General features: G+C 55.3%; 1 protein-coding gene across 2 annotated transcripts in view; it reads right to left on the bottom strand.

Annotated features, from left to right (window-relative positions):
* Dtx1 (deltex E3 ubiquitin ligase 1) overlaps positions 1–16,056 on the bottom strand; it is a 31,497-nt gene extending 15,441 nt beyond the window's left edge. For both annotated transcript variants that reach the window (XM_050158946.1, XM_050158947.1), the window contains exons 1-2: positions 15,892–16,056; positions 14,417–15,338 (exon numbers count right to left, since the gene is read on the bottom strand). In XM_050158946.1, the coding sequence (XP_050014903.1) occupies positions 14,417–14,675 (259 nt within the window). In that variant the 5' untranslated portion in view covers positions 14,676–15,338; positions 15,892–16,056. The remainder of the gene's footprint in view (positions 1–14,416; positions 15,339–15,891) is intronic.
* Between the last annotated feature and the right edge of the window lie 4,134 nt (positions 16,057–20,190).

The raw sequence follows: 20,190 nt of genomic DNA, 5'->3' as shown, positions 1-20,190 counted from the left end.
AGCAGGCAGGATCCAGTCAAGGTGTGGGGTTCCAGGTTCATGAAGGGGTCATAGAAAGCCAAGGAGGAAAAAGAGCAAGGGGTTGGCCCTGGAGAGCGAGCCCAAGCTCTGCAGAGGGAAGGCAGGCCTGGAGGTCCTGGTTATCACAGGCGAGGGGGGGGGTTGGGGGGAGGAACAGCAAAGGTGGATAGTGGCCACCCATAGAGCGAGAGAGGCCCATCTACCGGGCAAGCTCCCTCCCGGACTCCCAGGGTGCCCCCAGCCAGAGTGCTTCTGGGTTCCAGCTTTCACACAGGACCCATTGGATCCCACACTTCTCCCACTGGTCCATTCATTGGGCCACATTTTCACTCCTCACTTCATTCAGCCACGCCTGCATTCACGCCTGGTGTACCCTTTCTCCTTCCCTCCCCTGCTTTTCCATTCTTCTCCCCCTCCCTCCCTCCGTCCCTCGAGTGACAGTCCCAACCCCACAGCTCTGTGGTATCCTGGCTTTACTGTTCACTAGTGCTGTGGCTCCCCCTTGCTTTGCTCTGCACTGGCTGAAGGTGTGCCCGAGAGCCCACTCTTTTTTTTGTTTGTTTGTTTGTTCGTTTTTTTGTTTTGTTTTTTGTTTTCTGAGACAGTGTTTCTCTGTCGCTTTTGAAGCCTGTCCTGGAACTCGCTCTTGTAGACCAGGCTGGCCTCGAACTCACTGAGATGCACCTGCCTCTGCCTCCCGAGTGCTGTGATGACAGACGTGAGCTTCACTCTTGAGGAAGCTGAGGGAACCAGTGATTGACAGCATAGGCCGGCAGGCTGCAAGATGTCCCAGGACCTAAACTGGCTCTGGGCTGCCTGGCCCAGGTATCACAACACAGAAATGACTCTTCTGGGCTTGCAAGGACACACCTGCTGCAGAGCTGTCCCCCGTGCCTCCCCAGGCCTCTGTGGACCTGATGGCAGTTAACACAGATCGTTCCAGACAGGGCCTGGAAATCCATGACCTAAGAACCAAACCTCTGGGCGTGTCTAGGAGGGAGTTTCCAGACTGGTTTGGTTGAGGTGGGAAAACCCACCTTGGATGGGGTGGCACCATCCCTGTGGGCTGGGGTCCTGCATTGCATAAAAAGGAGGAAGGGAGCTGAGCAGTGGTGTTTGTCTCTCTCTGCTTCCTGGCTGTGGAGGCCGTGGGACCAACCCTCTCTGACTCCTGCTGCCTTGCCTTCCCGTGATGACAGACTGTTCCCCCCCCCCCCCACGAACTGTGAGTCAAAACAAGCCTTAGGCATCGAGACAAAGAATCAATATGCTGGCCTCCTCGCCTTGACAGCGGTGGGGTGCTTCCTGGTCCACTGCATCCCTCACCTGCCGGGAGGATTTGAGGGGAACCTCAGCGCAGCGTCTGTGTGAGCCACCGGGGATTTGGAGCAGACAGCCCTCACCTCAAGTTCCCATGTCGTGACTATACAGCTCTGTAACCACATTCGGGTGACTTCCTCCGTCAGCCTTGGTTTCTCACCAGGGAAATGGGCCAGGTGGGCAGAGCTACCGGGGCTATGGGGAGGATCCTGCCTTCGCGTTGATGCCCTTAGCTCCACCCTCTCTCCTGAGAGCCCGTGTAGGCCCGTGTAGTTTCTTTGACAGCTCTGTTGCCTGATTCTCTGCTGCTCTAAGTCACTGTGACTCCTGTCCTTGGCCCACGGCAGTAGACTCATGCCTTTGTCCCCATCGGGGCAACCAGCAGCCCAGATCACTCCCATTCCCGTAGAGCTCAAAGTCCTCTATGGCTTCCAATTACCTGTAAAAACTGAGGTCCTCATGATGACCCAGCTCTGGCCTGGTCTCCCTGCTGCCCCCATGGCCACCCCCAAGCTCTGTGTGGCCTCAGGGCACTTGCACTGACTCTTTCCTTTACCTGGATTATGACCTAGCCACCCTCAGACTCCTTTAATCCAGGTCTGTTTGGATATCACCGGTTAAAACCCCTGCCTCATTGTTCCCCATTTCTGGTACCTGCTCACTCTGGCCATGACAGGCTCTTTCCTGCCCCCACCCATCAATCAGCTCAGGTCCACAGGGGGCTTCTCTGCTTAACCCTCCAGCTCCCCCCGCCCCCACTTTGGGCATGGTGACTCACACAGTGGGTCCTCACAACGTGAGATGTTTTTACAGCCAGACGCTGGGAGGTTGACCCTGTCTGACTGTTTCTCACTGTGTTGCTACTCAGGTTTCAAATACCTCGCCCTGCCCTCTGCCTTGCCTTTTAGAAGGTTGTCCCTGACAACAGCACAGGCCCCAAGGACTGGGGAAGTTAAGGCACAGAGCTGCATTTGTTGATGGGAGAGGGGCAGGATGGAAGATGCCAAGAAACAAGGTCCCTGTGCAGCAGCAATGGCCCAGGCAGCCACAGGAAGACTCCCCAGGGCCCAATGTTTATTTATTGTAATGGAATGCATATCGATTTTCTGTGGTTTTCTCTGTCCTCTTGCTCCTGCGTGCTAGACCCACCCTCTCAGTACCTCAGTTCCAGCATCTGCAGAATGAGGGGCTCTGAGCGAGATGAACCTTAAGTGCTGTGGTCAACTTTGCGGTGATACGAGGGGCCATGTCCCTTGGATGGGAATTGCACCCCTGAGCCCCGTCTGCTGCCCAGGTCCTGAGTCAAAGGGGGTTCAGGGACAGAATGTGTGAGAGAAGTGAGGGAGCAGCCTGGGTTTGTATGTGTAAAATGTGGGTATCGATACCTACTCCAAGAACTTCTGGGGGACAAAATAAGAGAAGGCATGGCAGGTGCTTAGCACATGACTTAGCATAGAGAAGCGACCAAGGAGTGTTGGCTGTGACGGCTGCTATGGCACACTTGACCCACTTCCAGAGTCCCCACCCAGTGAACTCCTAACCATTGCACTGAGCTCCCCGTGCCCAGCCCCTCCAGCGAGGCTTTAGTTCTGTTGCTGAAACTCGCACGTGTGGCTGTTGTACTCTGTCATTGAATCATTTCTGCTTTTGTCTCCTGAACTGGCTGATAACTTCTGGGAGTCACAAAGGCCAGATTAGCAGCACAGTTTCCCAAAAATCTGCCCCGAAGTTAGAAGGCAACCGAAACCAAGGCCTGTGGAGTGGAGGGGGAGAAGAGGGACCAGGCCTGGCAGAGAGGAGCAGTGGGGAAAGGGCTCTAGAGATTGCCTTGACCACTCTGCCACAAAGGATTCTGGGAGCTGCTGGCCAGCCCGCATCTGCTCCCCGGGGCTCTGTTTACCAGGCATGGATTTTCTTGCCTGTTTAGTGGTGGTTATTAAAGGCAGTGTCCCTGGAGTCCTTTTGAGAACGTATTGGAGCCTGGAGAGCTGGAGTAATTAGGGCGGCTGCGCCCGCCCTACCAGACCCTGCACTGCTGAGCCCGCTGTTGCCCCTCCACCCACCCCTCCAGCCCAGGGTGGCCATGAACCAGGGGGGCATGGGGAGGGGAGGCAGCTGGCTCCCAGTGTCTGCTTGGACTTGGATCCTGAGATTTCCTAGCTGTACTGGTCTCCTCCATGGTGGCCTTGGCCTAGATTTGTGGGCAGAACAATGAGCTGCAGACTAGGCGCTCAGTGCATGAGCCTGGGAGATGGGCCACTGCTCGGGTGTCTCCAGCCCTGGGCTGGCCACCCGGAGTGGGATCCCAGGGCAGTCAGCCCCTGTGCAGGACTGTGCTGGGCCTGATGTTGTGCCAGCTTTTGTGACTGCTGTCCAGCAAGAATGCACAATTGAAAAATTGCTGGTGAGGGGCTGAGGGCCAGTGTCTGCTGGAGGCTGCAGGGAGGTGATAGCCAGACAAGGGAAGAGAGACAGAGAGACAGAGAGAGACAGACAGAAAGACGGGGTGGGGTTGGAAGGACAGAAAGACCAGACACACAGAAAGACCAATAGTCAGTGACAGATACATACAAGAGACAAAGACAGAGACAGACAGACATAGATATAGAGAGACAGACAGGCAGAGGGACAGAGACAGAGATAGAGACACACAGACAGATAGGCAGACAACGAGAGAAACAGGGAGACACACACACACAGAGGAGGGAGCAGAGAGAGCAAGAGAGACACAGAGACAGAATTTACTGTTAGAGGCAGCAAGGTCTCTGTGGGAGCCTGAGGGGCAGGTACTGACTACCTGCCAAACAGAAGCTGGAAGCCTAGGGGCTGCCCAGCAGCATGGGGCGGCGGGGGGGGGGGGATGAAGGCTGAGGTAGAGGCAGGGGCTGGGGACACCACCACTACAGAGCATCAGTTTGTGTCACTGGATGCCCTACTGAATGCCCTTTGCTGAGTACTTACTGTGTGACCCCTACAGGCTCATTGCTCCTCCCTCCCTCCCTCCCTCCCTCCCTCCCTCCCTCCCTCCCTCCCTCTCTTCTTAGGCCACACAGACCTGTCCCTTTTCACATTTGAGGAAACCCGGTCTAGCAAGGGGAGAAAGGGTGAGAGCTGAGGGCTGAGCAGAGCAGAGGAAGGGCAAGTTGTAGTATGACTTGCTTCCTAAGGCTTCCAACCTAGCTGAGAGGTACCCAAATGTAGAATTCCTCCACTCACAGGGATCTCACTACCTCCATTTGCTTTCCTACCTGGATAGCACCCACACACACACGCCTAGAGGCACAATGTTGGGGGTGCATCTTCCCCAAGCCCTAGCTCTTCAGAACAGAGTGGCTTCCTGAATACAGGTAGCCCCTGTTTGCCCCTCTGACACGGAACAGTCTCCAGCAGGGGCCTCAGTTAAGGGCACCAAGGTCTTGTGGGAAGGAGGGCCCGTGGGAGACAGCCACGGACATCCTATCAAGTGGGGGCCTCTGCCCAGGAGTGAGTTCTGAATAGGTTGAACAAGTTGAGCATCTCTGGATGCCAGGCTTGAGGAGCGATGAGGGATCTTCAACCATCCCAGAAACAAGTGACACTCTTTCTCTGTCCAAAACTTACACGTCCCCCACCCTGTCTTCAGCCACACTATGAAATGGAGCTGGCCGACCTGGGTTCAGCTGAGTTTGCATAGGTGCTGGGCAGTTCTGGGACACACACAAGATCACCTGCAGTTCCCTCGTTCAGTCGGCTCCAGCCCGGGGCCACCTGCCTTCTGCGGCTGCTCCTTCAACTGTCCATTCACAAGTCCTTGTCACCACGGGAAAAACTGAGGCTCACAGACTCCATAGCAAGTAAGAGACATGGCTGAGGCTGGAGCTAAACCCAGCCTGGAATATCACAGCTTCGCAACTCAAACTGGCCGCAGGGCTGGTGGGGCCACCTGCAACAACGACAGTCTTCTGACATCATCTCCTCAGGGGCGTTCATTTGAAAAATGGGGAAACTGAGGCTCCTCAGGAATACACATAGAAGTCCAGCCCGGCACCGATTGACTTCGGTAGAAACAGCCGGCTCTGGGTCAAGGGCCTCCCGCTCCACCCGCAATCAATGAACCTGCAGATTCTGTTTCCTTCCAATTGCTCCCCCGAGACTCTCACGCCTGGCTCTGGCCCATTAGTGGTTTGGGCACAGGCTGCCCAAGCTCCCTATGGGGGGTGGGGAGCTGCTGGTGATGGGACAGGAAAGACTCGGGCCCCCAGATTTCCTCCCCTCTGCTCGGCCTCTGAGGGCCCAAAGCTGCGGCAGTGTGTGGGGTCCTTGTGATCCTCACAACCCTGGGGCCTCCCTGACACCAATTCCCACTCCATGCCCCAGGATTTAGGTGCCCTGGCTTAGCAGCAGCCAATGGGAAGAGAAGGGGGAGGAAACTGAGGCCCTGAATCCTCCTCCCCTGGATCCCCCATGCTGTTCCTTCCAGCCTGTGAAATGGACACAGTACTTAATAATGGTATACTCAGGGGCTGCCACCTGCCAAATCCTGTCTAGAACGTCCTCCTGTCTTCCCAATTTCCCTCCCTTCTGAGTTTAACTTTCTTGGTTCAACTAGGTCCTGGAATCGTCTCCACCATCTGAAAGGAGAACCAGGACCCCCCGCCCCCAGGCTCCTTCCCACCTTGCATTCTCTATCACTATGTGACTATGCGTTACTATGTGACAGGGTGTCTGTGTCCCCTTCAGTCTGGCTATGCCCCTTACTCAGAAGGTTGATCTGGTTTTCTCAGCCTCTTTCGAATCTCAGCACAGTCAGTAGCACAAAGTCAACCCTGTGGAAATGATGGGCTGAATATGAGCAGATGAATGACGTAACAAATAAATGATGTAATGAATGAATGACGTGGTGTGTGGATACCGATGCTGCTAAGCGAGCCATTCTGCGGCCGGGCTGGAGGCTCTCACTGGAGAGAATGTGAGCTTCCTCTGCTCACCCACTGCTTAGGATGAGAAAAAAAAATCGTGAGCCACATTTAAAAACTGGGAGTGTAGGCAGGCGTAGTGGCGCATGCCCTTAATCCCAGCACTCAGGAAGTGGAGGCAGGTGGATCTCTGTGAGTCTGAGGCCAGCCTGGTCTACAGAGCGAGTTCTAGGCCAACCAGGGCTACACAGACCCCGTCTCGAGAAGCAAGCAAACAAACAACCCAACAACAACAAAATCAACCAACCAACCAGCCAAACAAACAAAACCAACTTGGTGGTAAAGCATGCAGGCTAGCTCAGCTTTCCGGATCCTCAGATATCCAGAGATGTGGCTACAAGGTTCGGTTTCCTTAGCAACAGGTAGCCAGAGCTGGGTCAGGGCCACCCTGTGCAAGACTTCAAGGGTTTTTTGTTTTGCTTTGTTTTGTGTTTTTTCCCTGTTTGATTTGGTTTCCCCCTGTTTGAGATTGGGTTTCATTACATAGACTAGGCTGGTATCAAACTCAAAATCCTTCTGCCTTCCCGGGCGGTGGTGTTGCACACCTTTAATATCAGCACTCAGGGTGGCAGAGGCAGGCGGGTCTCTCTGAGTTCAAGTCCAGCCTGGTCTATAGAGCGAGTTCCAGGACAGATTCCAAAGCTACACAGAGAAAGCCTGTCTTGAAAAGAAATCCGTCTGCATTAGCCTCCAGATGTAATAATCTGGGATTACAGATGTAATACTGGGTTCAGCACCTTCAGGAATCTACTGAGCATCTCCTATCTGCCATGGACTGGTGAGCAAGATACTCCTAGACATGCACTGTTACCCAGTTAGGCAACTGAATTTTCAGCCTCTGCACAGATGAGAAACTGAGTTCCAGAGAGATAAACTTGTCTGAGATCACCTTGATAGAGTTTGAACTCAGGTTAAGGGTTTGAGTGGGGCCAGGCCACTTACACTTTGAAGGGAACTATCCTTATCTCTCTGCCTCCACGTGGCCACTTGACCTGAGCTTTGATGCCCTTTGTGAACCCCCACTAGAGCCCAGGAGAGAGGGACAGAGACTCACAGGGGCCGAGGCACTGTCACTGTGGAAGAGATAGCCACTGGGCTGCAGGTGTGGGCAGGTTGTCTTGGCAGCCACCTCTGATGGCTGGGTCCTTTGTTCTGCAGTTCAGGGTACCGGGCTACAGGGCTCCCTGCCAGGCTCCTTCGTGTACCCAGTCACTGAGTGCCACTGCTGTCTGGGCAGGTGGAGGTGGCAGCCTGGAGCAGCTCAAGAGACTGTGGGAGGAGCCCAGAGGGGCTCTGCCATGGAGGCAGGGCAAGAGCACAGCCACGTAGCATCTGGAGGAGGCCTAGCCCTGATCTGGCATCTGTGTAGGCTCAAGGTTAGTGATAGCCCCATGTCCTGGACTTCTATGATGCTTGGCTTTCCATATTATCCTGACCCCACCAGAGCTGAAGTACTGAAAAGCTGAAGGAAGGCTTTCTGTGTCTTCCGTGTTGATTGTGACATCCCTAACACCTGCACACAATAGACATTTATTAAATTCCTATTTTTTTTCAACACAGGTTCTCACGTAGCTGAGGCTGACCTCAAACTCTCTATGAAGCTGAGGATAACCTTGAATTTCCGATCCTCTGCCCCTGCTTCTGCCTTCCTAGTGTTGGGATTACAGCTGTATTCCACCATGCCTAGCTCCTGCTGGGCTGGGAATCTCATACAGGGCCTTGCGCATGCCAGGTAACGTCACTAACTGGGCCTCACCACCAGTCCCGTGGAATGAGTGAAGGCTGGACTGTCTGGCTGTATCACAAATGAGGAAACTGAGCGTTGGGGGTTGTATGGGCCTTGGCCGACATCACAGCTTCTCGCTGTGCCCAGTGAGCTTCTGGACCAGACCTGGGAGTCCTGTCCTCACACAGGGCCTCCCAAGTCTGTCTGTGTTAGGGTTGGGGTCCTGTGCTCTTGGTTGAGTGAGCTCAAGGTTGTGAGTATCTAGGGAGCAAGGCTGTCCTAAGGACTGGCCAGTACTGGGTGTGACATTGTCGTTAGTGGCCAGGTGGAGGCAGGTGCATAGGTGGATGGGCATGTGGGGAGGCCCCCTGGGGTCCCTGAATGAAGAGGGATGCCCCCAAACTCCCACTTCCCACTCTGACTCTTCCTTCTCCTCATTCTCATCTCTGTGAGAGCCCCACCCACCCTTCAATTCCTCATCCTCCTCCACCAGGTCCTTATCTCCTCAAGGACTGCCTCCTCCTTCCCAGCCACGCCCCTTCTCTATCACCTCCTCTTCGCTCCCCTCCATCAGAACAGCTCCACCACTGGCTTTCAGTACCTCCTCAGAGCCCACAGCTGCCAGAGGGGAAGACACCGTGACCCAGGACCCTCCTTACACACTCAGGACCCTCATAACCATCCAAAGGATCACACAGCAGGCCTGAGGGTGCGGGCTTTGTCCTGGACGGGAGTTCTCACCTCCCAGCTTCACTGTCTGTGCTGTTGCTAAGGGGAGTCCTACTCCCTGCTCAGAAGCCTGCCAGCCTTGGCGCACCTGTGCCAGCCTCCCAGGGCCTGAGATTAATGATTCTAGTGCTGCACACTGGCTCTGGGTCCCTTGGGGCCCGGCCACTAAAGGGCAGCAGCTGGCAGCCATGTGTGCCAGGTCTTAAGAGCCCCGAGGGACCACCATTCCTGTCTCCTGTTTGTCATTGCCTCTCTCTGTCCCCAAGTCCGGAGTGGGGGGCTGCTTGCTGCTCCTTGGACCCTCACACAGGTCTGTGCACCCCCCTAGGATGTGGATCACCCTCCGGAAACATCAGAAAGTACCTAGGTCCTTCCCTACCTAAGTGCCCATATGAAGGACATACAAGAGTACTCTCATGGCTTCTCACGAAACTGTCACAGGGAAGGATTACTCCCATTTTATACTGCAGGAAATGGAGGCCCAGAGAGGTTAAGTGGCTTGCCCACTATCACACAGCCAGCCGATGGGTTTTATAAACCTTTCTGCTGGCCTCAGTGTCCGAACTGGGCTCACAAGTCATTTCCATGACGTGCTAGCTTTTATCTTTCCTAGACACGTATTATCTTTCCTAGACACGTATTTCATATTGATTGATAAGATCTGAAATGGATTGATTTTGTCTTTCTCTCTGAGACCCCAGGACCCAGCCCAGGAGGGGGGGCCCAGCAGCAACAATGGCTGTCCAATAGAATAGCAAGGGAGTTGGGCAATCAGGAGGCTTGAGGCCCTGACAAACAGGAGTACAGAGAGGTACCGTGGGCTGTGACAGGGACAGGGACGCGGGCTACCCTGTGGATGGCTTAGCCAGACCTGATAGGAACCTCCTACGCCTCCTTGCTCTGGCATTAAGCCCAGCCCTAGATCTGCTAAGAAAAGGCCCCACAGGTATGGGAGTCAGGGACTTAGGCCCTAGAGGCTCCATGGTAACTCAGGAAGTCCCTGCTTTACTTCAAACCCTGACAACAAGCCCAACAGAGCTCTCAACGGACAGAGGGAAGGAACAGCCAGCCCTCACCTTCATCCCTGAGACCTGATATAGGAGCCTAGTTTTGGTTTGAGAGCAAAAAGCTGTGTGACCTTGGGCAGGTCACTCACCTTCTCTGGGGCTTTGTCCTTCCATCTGGACTCTAAGTGTTGGCGGTGCTTTCCATGGCAACAGGGCAACAGCTGCCCTTCCTCTCTGGGTGACCTCATTCATCCCTCTACCACTGAGGGCAGGATACAGGGCGAGGGAGTCCTGGCTGCCCAAGGAAGGGCTGTAGCCCACCCCCTCCCAGTGCCTGTCTCAAATCTAGCATCCTGAGACACTTGAGGCTGCCGGGGGAGCCTCTGACATGGCGTCTGTTTCAGGTGTGCCTTTACAGAATGGACAGGGAGGAAGATGGGAGACGCCTGTCACATAGGAGCCCCCTATCCCTGCCAGCTACAGAGACCATGGAGTCTGCTATCCACAGGGACCAGATCACCCATTCTAGCTGTGTGGAGTGGGTCTGGGGTGGGGGGAGGCCCTGGGGCTGCTAATCTGTGTGATCCTGGGCAGGTGACTCACCTTCTCTGGGCTTCCTTCTTCCTATCTGGAGTTTAAATCTTGTATGCCTCAGACAAGTGGTGTGAGGGGGTGGAAGCCATTCCTAAGCCCTCACCCCACATCCTGGTGGCTTCTTGACCTCCATGAGCTCACTTGGACAAACCCCTCAAGGTCTGACTGTCGATTTGCAATCACCTAGGCTAATCTGCGTGGGAGAGCTTCAGATAAAAGGATCAAGCTTTCGGAGTCTAGCCGGGCCTAGAGGTGAGAGGCCATCATCCCCCACCGACTCAGGAGACTGAGAAGGGAGGCCACAAGTTCAAGGCCAGGTGGGTAAAGCTGTCTCAAAATGAGCACTAAAGAGGGCTGTCAATGTAGCTTAGTGGCAGAACACTTGCCCAGTGTGTGTGAGGTCCTGGGTTCAAATCCCAGCATAGAAAAGCAAAACAAAGTCACCCACACGGAAGTACGAGGGAGACACTAGAAGGGTGTAGCTGTTAGGGTTCTAATATCTGTTAGGGATCTAATATCTCACGAGCAGGGGATGTACTCGACCAGGGGAGGTACTCTCTGCCCCCCCCCATTTGGGGGGCTGTAGCCTGGAAGGTTTAAAAGGGAACCTCCCCTCCTCCCTCCCATGGGTAGGACTGGAAGCATCTGGGCAGCTGAATAAACAGTCCCCATGTGACAGGTCTGTCCTCTCACTTGTCCCCAAGCCTGACATCTGGCCCCTTCCCTTCCCTTCCCTTCCCTTCCCTTCCCTTCCCTTCCCTTCCCTTCCCTTCCCTTCCCTTCCCTTCCCTTCCCTTCCCTTCCCTTCCCTTCCGCTGGCTGCCAAGCAGAGCAGGCAGACAGACAGGACACGCGCCCGTGTGCCGCCGGCGACTGATGAGCAGGCTGTGGCTGTGTGTGTGTGTTTGCACTGAACATGAGCTCTGTCTGGCACATCCCGAGGCGTGCCTACATCATGCTGGCTGTTCTGGGGTGTCAGTCCCTGTCACACCCCATGGGCAGGATTAGAAGATGCTCTGGCAGGGTTGGGGTTGGGGTGAACTGTAGCTGGGGGCCAACGCACCCACCGCCTGTTCCCACAGATATTAAGAATGGCGAGTAGTTTTTACATTTTTAAACAGTTGTAAAAAAATAGATAATACTTTATGAGCCATGAAAACGGCACAAAATTCAAATGTTCGTGGTGGCCACAAGTGTTTATCTCAGCGCAGTCACGTTGTCATTTGCATATGCATCATTTGCATATACCTCATTTGCATATGTCCCAGGCAAGCCCATGCTCCAGTGTGGCAGGGTGTGGGACCCCACCGGGTTAAAAAGTCTACCAGCTCCTTCATCAGGGCAAAACCAGACTCACATTTCCCCACCTGAGGACAGATCAGCTTCCAGGAACCTCCAGGGACTTTGATACCAAGCAAATCTAGGCGGGAGTCATGTGCATTTTGGTGCATGTATGCGAGTTTCAGGTTTTATGGCTTTACACTGTTTTGTTCTGCTTTTGAGACAGGCCTCATCTTTCCCAGGCTAGCCCTGGAGCTCGCTGTGTAGCCAAGGACGACCTTTAACTTCTGGCCCTCCTGCTCTCACCTCTGCATGCTGGGATGACCGGCTGTACCGCCACGTTGCCTATGCCTGCTCTATCAACTGAGCAAAGTTCTCAGCCCTGGGCATTTGGATTTACCACCCCCTCTCCCATAGTGTGCCTGGGGTGCAGGTTCACAGTGGGGAAGGAGTTAGTCTGTGCAGCAGGCTCCGTTTTCTCTGCCCTGCTGGTGACATGTTGTGGAAACTGAGGCCTGGGGAGGTGAGCCACACACCCCCCCCCAGCCAGGTCCCCCAGTTGGTCAGAGAAGAAGAGAGGCCTGTGCGCATCTTGATTCTTTCCTGGAACTGGAACAATGAGGGCCAGAGTCTTTCCTAAGTAGCTCAGCTGGGTCTGTCTGTCTGTCTGTGGGGAGGCAGCCCACCTTAAGTTCCCCAGGTATTCTAGTCCCTGCCCCCCAGTTCCCAGACCCTTCTCCTTGCTGGGGGTCTTGGCAGGCACCCAGAAGCCTAGTCCTGTTTCCAGCTCACAGGCCAGGTATCGCTTGAAGAAAGAGTTTGGGTGGAAGTTGGAGACCAGACCACAGAAAGATGCTGTGGAGAGTAAGGGAATGGATTCAGCCTTGGCTTGGGGATTTGGGAGCTGAAGTGGGGGTGATCAGACTTGAAGGAAGCCTCAGGGGAGGGCCACAGGCAAAGACGCAAATTTGGGGGACCCAGGGAAGCCTATTTCTGCTTCTCAGGATCCCCAACCTCCAAGTTAAGTCCTGGAAAATCTCTATAGCCAACACCGTGAGGTTACAGAAAGTTAAGCCAAGGAGCAGACGCCTTTTCTTCACAAATCTCACCCCATCCTTTCCTCCTTAGAAGGAGCCTAGGATAAAGTCTGGTTCTCAGGGTCAAATTCAAAGTCCTTCTCATCATCCAGGCCTACATCTGCACATCTGGAGCCAGTTTCTCTGCCTCCCAAACTCATTCCTCCTCACCCCAGCTGTCCTTTTTCTGGGAGCACCACGTCTTCCCAAGTACCCACATAACTCTGTCTCACAGGCTCCTACCTCCTGCTTGCTCCTGGACCACATAGGGATGGTTACTAGTGAGGGTCTTTTCCACATAGCAGTGTAGACCACAGTAGGAGGTCAATAAACATCGTTATGAGAGGCAGGACCATAGCCCATGCCTGAAGCTATGGAGACAGATATAAGGAAATATCACATTGATGGGGTGCTGGAGATGCGTCCCCTGGGTGTCTGGATTTCTGTAGGTGTCACTCAGCCCTGGAAACTCTGGACCCACACCATACCCTGCCTGGTCTTTCTCTTGAGTGTGTAGTGTGGCCACATGCTGACGTATTTTTAACGAACGTGAGTTGAAATAGCTACAGGTGGTTAGTGGCCTCCAGTCTGGGCAGGGAGCTGAAGGGAGGAGGAAGATTCTGTTGTCCCCAAGCTAGTTGCCTGCAGCAGTCACCTGGGGAAGTACTGAGGCCTCCCAAGCCCCCCATCACTGCCCCTCGAGGTCAAGTTCCCACAAGGCAAGGCCTCATTGCGCCGGGGCTGTCTTGTGTGTCTTAGAGGCCTCCCAGTGATGCGGCAGAAACTCTCCATAGAGGTGACAAATCCCCGGAAGAGGAGAGAGGGCCTGCGAGTGAGGCCATCTTTAACGTCACTGTTACTATTGTACTACAAATATGGCCACCAAGACCACCATCAGCAGCCACCACCCACACTGTGGGGCTACCAAGATGGCCAGCAACACCCAACCCCCTCCACACACACACACTCCTGCATCACAGGCCACTCCTAACATTGCTCCCAGCAGGACCAGCGTCCCTTCATCACCAAGCCTCCATTGCGCTCTCCTCCATCACGACCACACCCCTACTGTGGACACTACTACCCGCAGGCGTCACCTGGACCACTACCCCCCCCCCCCCCCCCCCCCCCCCCCCCCCCCCCCCCCCCCCCCCCCCCGGCCCCCCCCGGCCCCCCCCCCCCCCCCCCCCCCCCCGCACCTGCAGCCAGTTCACCATGCCGGTCCTGGACTCCCAGCTATATGGATTTTAATCCCAGCTCTGAGTACATTTCATTCAGCTTCTGGGAGACTCAGTTTCTTTGCCTGTAAAATGGCTCCACTAGGAATCAGAAAGACTTTCTGTCTGGGATTGGTGGTGAGAAACCAAACAACCCCTGAGTTTGATAGAGGGGCGTGTTTAAGCACTGAGAGGCTCAATGCTGGGAGAGGGGGGACTCACTTTAAAAAAATCTTTCTGTCGCTCTGAGAGACAGATCTACCCACTTTGCAAGCGAAGAAACTGAGGTTCACTTTCCCCCAAACCAATACGAGGTGGGGATGGAACCAAAGTGTTAACCTGGGCCCAGTCACATTCTCCCTTTTCCCAGTTGAGGGAGAAGGAGTAAAAGCATAATTGTTAGACAGGATCTTCAGACCCTCAGGCCCCCTTTCAGGCATGCTGGGAGGTGGATTGTTATATCCCCGCACCTCCTGTGAGTTCTACTCACCTGTATCTTGCCGGAACTGATGCATGGATTGTAGGTCGATGATGTAGGGCACCAGCTGGGCGTCCACCTGGCCCAGGACCACGGAGCCCCGGGCATCCTCCTTAAGAACATTCTCGATGTGGTGGCACACGGTGGCCGTGTAGGGTCGCCAGCGGCTGTGTTCATTGAGCCACTCCCACACCACCACCCGGGCCACGTTCTGCGGCGGGAAGCCCAGCCCGTTCACCGGCACCATCACACCTTGGCCTGGCCGTGACATGGCCGCTACCGCCTGCGGGGCCAGGTCCCACTGTTGCTGGCCCAGCTCCTCCTGGGCCTGGGAGCACCGGGGAAGAGTCGTCCTCTCTCTCCAGGTCGGGCGGCGAAGAGTGTGGCCTCTTTTCTAGTTGGGCTCCTCTCCAAGGCCTAGAGGCCTGGGTTAGGGGGATGGGTGGCCATCCAGACGCAGCAGCAAGGACCCCTTCCCGCAGAGCGCAGCTGTTGCACACAGGGCTGCGCTCAAGGCAATGTCTGTCCTAGGTGGGGGATGTGCTCTTAGTTCCTGGGTCCCCTCGGTGCAGGTGCGGGAGTGAGGCACTTGCCCCCTCTAGGTCCGGCCTTTCCCTGCTTTTCTCTGGTTGCTTCTGTCCGCCACGCAGGGCCTTGTCACCCGGGAGGCTTTGGCCCTGGCCTGCTGCTCCCTGCGCGCTCAGACCCCGTGCCTCGCTCCTGGGTGACTTGGTTCCGCCCCTCCCGACGGCTCCACTGTAGGGGCTCCCTTCACCCCTGCACCTCTGTCCCCTCTCCTGGCCGGCCCCGAGTGGTCGCAGATCTCTCAGGGAAGGGGGCGGAGCGCAGGGATCGCTGCTCTGGAGCTGAGGCTGGCGGACCCCCGGGAGGGGCGGGGGCCGTGGGCACGCCCCACCCCACTGGTGTTCGCGACCTGTCGGGGCGACAAGAAGGGAAGAGGGCCCTTTAAGAAAAGAGCAGCCCCCTCCCCCTCCCGGGAGCGGCGGTGGAGAACAATGGGGTGCCGGTGGGGGTGCGGCAGGGGGGCTCGGGGGTCCACTCCCTGCGGTCCTTGGGGTGCCTGGAGAAGAGCAGGCACGGGACCCTAGACTGTTACCCGCAGTGACCCGTGCTCGGCTGGAGCGCGTCCCCCGCCTCGAGCGACGCGCTACCGGGGCTGCGGTGTGGGATGCAGGGACGCGGGATGTGGGGATGCAGGATGCTGGGTTGCATGATGCGGGAAGGCAAGATGTGGGGATGTAGGATGCGGGATGCGGAATGAAGGATGAGGGTTGCAGGGATTCGAGTTCAAGATGAGGGATGTCGAGACGAATGGAGGTTCCCGGTGCAGCCCGACCCTCAGGGTCTCCTCAGGGGTCGCGTCCCCAGAGGCAGAAGAGCTGCAGGTCGCTCTGTCCCCTCCCGGTGGCATCTACCCGCGAAACCGCCTAAACCAGGAATGTGGGGTCCCTGCGCTGCTCGCTCACCGTGATCTCCCCGCGCTGGTTCCTTCCCCGCCAACTCCCAGGAGGGAGGAAGAGAGGGAGGGAGGGGACCGTTCGGCCTCCACCCCAGCCCGAACCTCGCCTGCCGAAGACAGACCGACAGACCGACAGACCGGCAGAAGGATGCAGCAGCCCTGGCTCGCAGACGCGTCGGACGCGTCGCCGGGATCCCGCGGGTGGAGGCGGCCTCGGGGCGGGGCGGGTGGAGGAAGGGGAGGAGACCGACCCGCCCAGCCGCTGTGACACGGGAGTCACCGAGTCCCCGGCTGGGCCCGACTGGAGGCGTCGGATCGAGGCAGGGAGAAGGAACCCGGTGTGTGTTGAGGGGTCCCGGTCCCAATCTATCATCTTTGCTATTAGCAGCTAGACCGAGCCTGGTACATAATAGGCGCTCAATACATGCTTGAATGAATGAATCTGATTTGGAGTCAGTCTAAGGCCTTCTGGGGTGGATAGAGAACGGGCGCAGAAGGCCCATTTCAGGGACGAATGGAACTCTGGAGCCTGGAGAGCTCAGAAGGAGGCCCACACAGGATGAAAATCAATTAAGAGTACTGACTGCTCTTCCAGAGGACCTGGGTTCAATTCCCAGCACCCACATGGCAGCTCACAACTCCAGTTCCAGGGGATCCGACACCCTCACACAGACATACATGCAAAACACCAATGCACAGAAAATAAAAAAGTTACAGCATTTAAAAAAATAAATAAAGAGCCAGGCGGTGGTACATGCTTTTAATCTCAGCATTTGAGAGGCAGAGGCAGGTGGATCCCTGAGTCTGAGGCCAGCCTGGTCTATAAAGCAATAGCCCTGGCTATACAGAGAAACCCTGTCTCAAAAAAACAAAAAGAAAGAAAGAAAAGAAAATCAAGTCCCACATCACTGGAGTCTGAACAGTAACTACACTTGCACCCAGCCCTAGTTTGATTGCAGGACCCAGTTAACCAAACCATGAAGCTTTTTCTGACAGCCACTGGCTCTTCCAGGCCAGAGGCATGGGGATGGCGTCTGTCTGTCACTGGGAACAACGGACCAGGACTGGAGGAAGATACTTTAGAGGAAGTGATAAGGAAAGGAGGGTTTCAAACTGAGACCCTTGCAGTCACCTGCAAACAATAGGTGTTCCATAAATGCAGGGTGTGCACCTAGGATAGCAGTTCAAGTGTTAATGGACACTATGATGAACTTCTGTCCTCTGGCAAGCTGGACACAGCAGTTGGGGACGCACACAAGATACTGAAGAGCCTGTGGCGTTTAGATTGGGGTTTTCTTCCCTGGGCCTGGCTGCCCAGGCTGTCCAGAATTGGGAACTGTGATCTAGGCAGTTGAGCAGGGTTAACGGGTCTGTTTGGGAACCAGCCCAGAGTGGCCCACGCTTGCTCCTCTGCCTCCCTGAGGGCCAAGGTCAAGGGCAGGCTGCACTGGGCTCTTTCCCAGAACCAAACTGGGTCAGCGGGAGTAGTCCTCTTCCACAGGCTCCCCTCGGTCATACAGGGCCAGTTCCCAGATTCTGGAGGCCACTGGCCTGTGGGAGGGCAGCCCCCAAGTCTGCAGGGACACCCCTCCTTCCGCAAGACTGGGAAGTGCTGAAATTTTAGTCCAGGGTCTTTGAATGACTTCCTGGGGGATGGGAGGCATAAAACCCAGCCTGTACCAAGGAGACACACTTGCGGAATTATCTTTCCGAAAAGAGAGCCATTTGCGGCCATTCATTGCCACTGCCTAATGGCCACCTCGTGATAGAAATAGGAACCTGAGGGGGTGAGAAAGACATTGGTTCAAAGTCACACAGGGATTTAGAAGAATAAACAAGAGAGGAACCCAATCTACATTTTTTTTTTTTGCTTTATATTTCTTAAGGCCCACACGCACCACTACCTCCAGACAGCCTGTCCTGCCCCGTGATGCCCTGTATCTTGTCATCAGCTCCTTAATCACTTACATAAAACCAGTTCCTGCTCAAGAGGTGCCTACGGGCCCCCTTTAAAGTCACATCTGTGGCCTGAGCTCACTGCATGACGGATTCTGTTTATCAAGTGTCTGTTACAATATAGCCCCTGGAGGTAAGACTATGCCCTCATTTTACACGCAGGAAACAAAATCTCCAGAAGTTCAGAGATGGCACGTGGTTCGTCCAAGTTCCCCAAAGAATTAGCGGAGCTGGGAGTTGACTCTAAGGCCTTTGACCTTCCACGGCAAAATGCCGTCATGGTGCTTGTTGAATGACTAGTAACTGAAATCTGGCTGAATCTGGCACAGCGAGGCTTTTTGTGGGGGATGGCTCAGAAGATGGGGAGCAGGGAACAGTTTGCACCCTGTGGTTCCAGGCCCAGGAGGGGTCCTGTCTCGGGGTACAGTCCCTAGGAGAGCATGTGTCTGTCACACCTGCCCCTGACCCACAGAACAAGATGGGTGCAGGCTTCTGGGTTCTTCTCAGCCCCTCTCTGTCTGTCCAGAGCTGGGACTAACTGGGCTCTGTCCTTCTGTGATGATGAAAACTTTGAGTGGCGAGCAGGGAGCAGAGTGCGGCCCGCTTTTATGTCTTTGGGGCCCTTGGAAATAAGTCAGGGGACTTCCTTCCTGAGGCCATAAGGCTGGGTGTGGTGAAGGAGGATTAGAGGGACCCAGGAAGGTGACCTGTGAGGCCCACCCTGGTGTGTTGATGGCCACATGTCTAAGCTGTGGCCTGGTCTCAGTGTTTCCCATCAAGGGGCAAGGAGACCAGGGTGACGAGATCCCGTACCTACCCTTACCTACCCTGAAGTCCACATCCAGCCCAGCGTCCGGCTATGAGTGCCGATCTCTGGCATGTGCACGGGAGTCTCCCCCACGCGTTCTCAGAGACAGCAAGGGCACAATCTTCATCTCAGCAAGCTGAGGTTGGGTCCAGATCTGATTTGTTTTCTTGGAATGGAAAGAGGGAAACTGAGTCGGGGAGGGGGGGGGAGGAAGGGGGAGTCAGGGAGTCTGTACCTTGAGTGGTCCCGACTTGTTTGGGGCCATCCACAGTTCGGTTTAAAAAACATTTGTCCTGGTCTGGAGCGGTAGCTCAGTGGACCAAGGCACTTGCTGCCAAACCTGATTGCCTGAGTTCGATCCCTGGGGCCATTTGGGATGGCAGGGAGGTCAGCAGCCGGGAGCACGGGTCTGTCTTGAAGATGATAAGGCAGAGGGAAAGAAGGAAGCAGGCCGGTGGGAGGTGAGAGGAAGAAAGAGAAAAGGACACTCCAGGGTCCCCAGAGGGGGCCAGACCCAGGGTCGGCTTCCTCAGTTACCCCTTGGGATACCCAAGACCCAGAAGTTCTACCAAGCCAGTGCTGGGCATGAGATGCTCGAAGAAAGGGGATGTTTTGAATGCATTCTGTGAACCGGAGACTCTGTAAACCCGGCCAGTATTGTAGCAGGCCTTACACACCCCAGGACCTGGCTATCAAGCCGTGGATCCAAGGACACAGGTACATAGGTACATGGGTTTTAATGGGTGTTCCCACTTCTTCATGAACCCCACTCTCACTGCTCCATCATGGAGGCTGGACGACCCCTCACTATCTCTCCCTTTGGATAGAGATCTGCTGGCTGCTGGGTAAGGTGGGGGTTCTGGTTCTGGGTCGTTTTCTCCATCACAGAGGGAAAGGACTCGCCGAAAGAACCAGGCAGACAGTTAATGTGACGTAGGTGTGCTTGAAGTTTGTCGCCCCTGAAAGAGTTGGTCCATCTGTGGAACAGGGAGGCTGGCCTAGGGAAAGACAGAGGTCTACCCACCTGCTGGACCTGGGTCCTTCGCCGCTCTAGAAACTGCAGGGGCAGGTACTGGGACAAAATAGGCGTTTGTGCAGAGCGCCCTCTGGTGGCCAGTTACTTCCTTGTTCTCCGGCCGGCCACCTTTTTAGGTAATATATTTAATATATAAATATATTTAAATGTTTCTTACTGTGGCCATCTGAGTCGCACCAGAGTTTACAGTTGATCAGCACCAAGTATGTCTCTGTTATGCAAATGACCACACATACAGGGGCTTCATCTTGCCAATGTGAAGCTCAGTCCCCGGACCCTTGAGTAGTGCTCCAGTATCTGTGCTCCCCATTTATTTATCCAATCACCCCACTTGGAGCATGCACCAAGAGCACGTGGTAAAGTGTCTCTTTGAGCCCTTGCTTTCGGTTCCTCTGGCTATGTCCGTTGTCAGTACAGAAGGATCCAAAATGACCCGCCAATGGCACTGAGCGCTTCCCTGAGGGAGTTCCCAAGTAAGAGCTGTCTTGAGTGTGGACTGCACCATC

This window comes from Alexandromys fortis, unplaced genomic scaffold (genome assembly GCF_014885135.2).
Source record: "Alexandromys fortis isolate MF-2015 unplaced genomic scaffold, M_Fortis_MF-2015_v1.1 scaffold_90, whole genome shotgun sequence".
Classification (NCBI taxonomy): domain Eukaryota; kingdom Metazoa; phylum Chordata; class Mammalia; order Rodentia; family Cricetidae; genus Alexandromys; species Alexandromys fortis.
The sequence above is the reverse complement of the archived record's forward strand: the minus strand, read 5'-3'. Positions and strand labels throughout refer to the sequence as shown.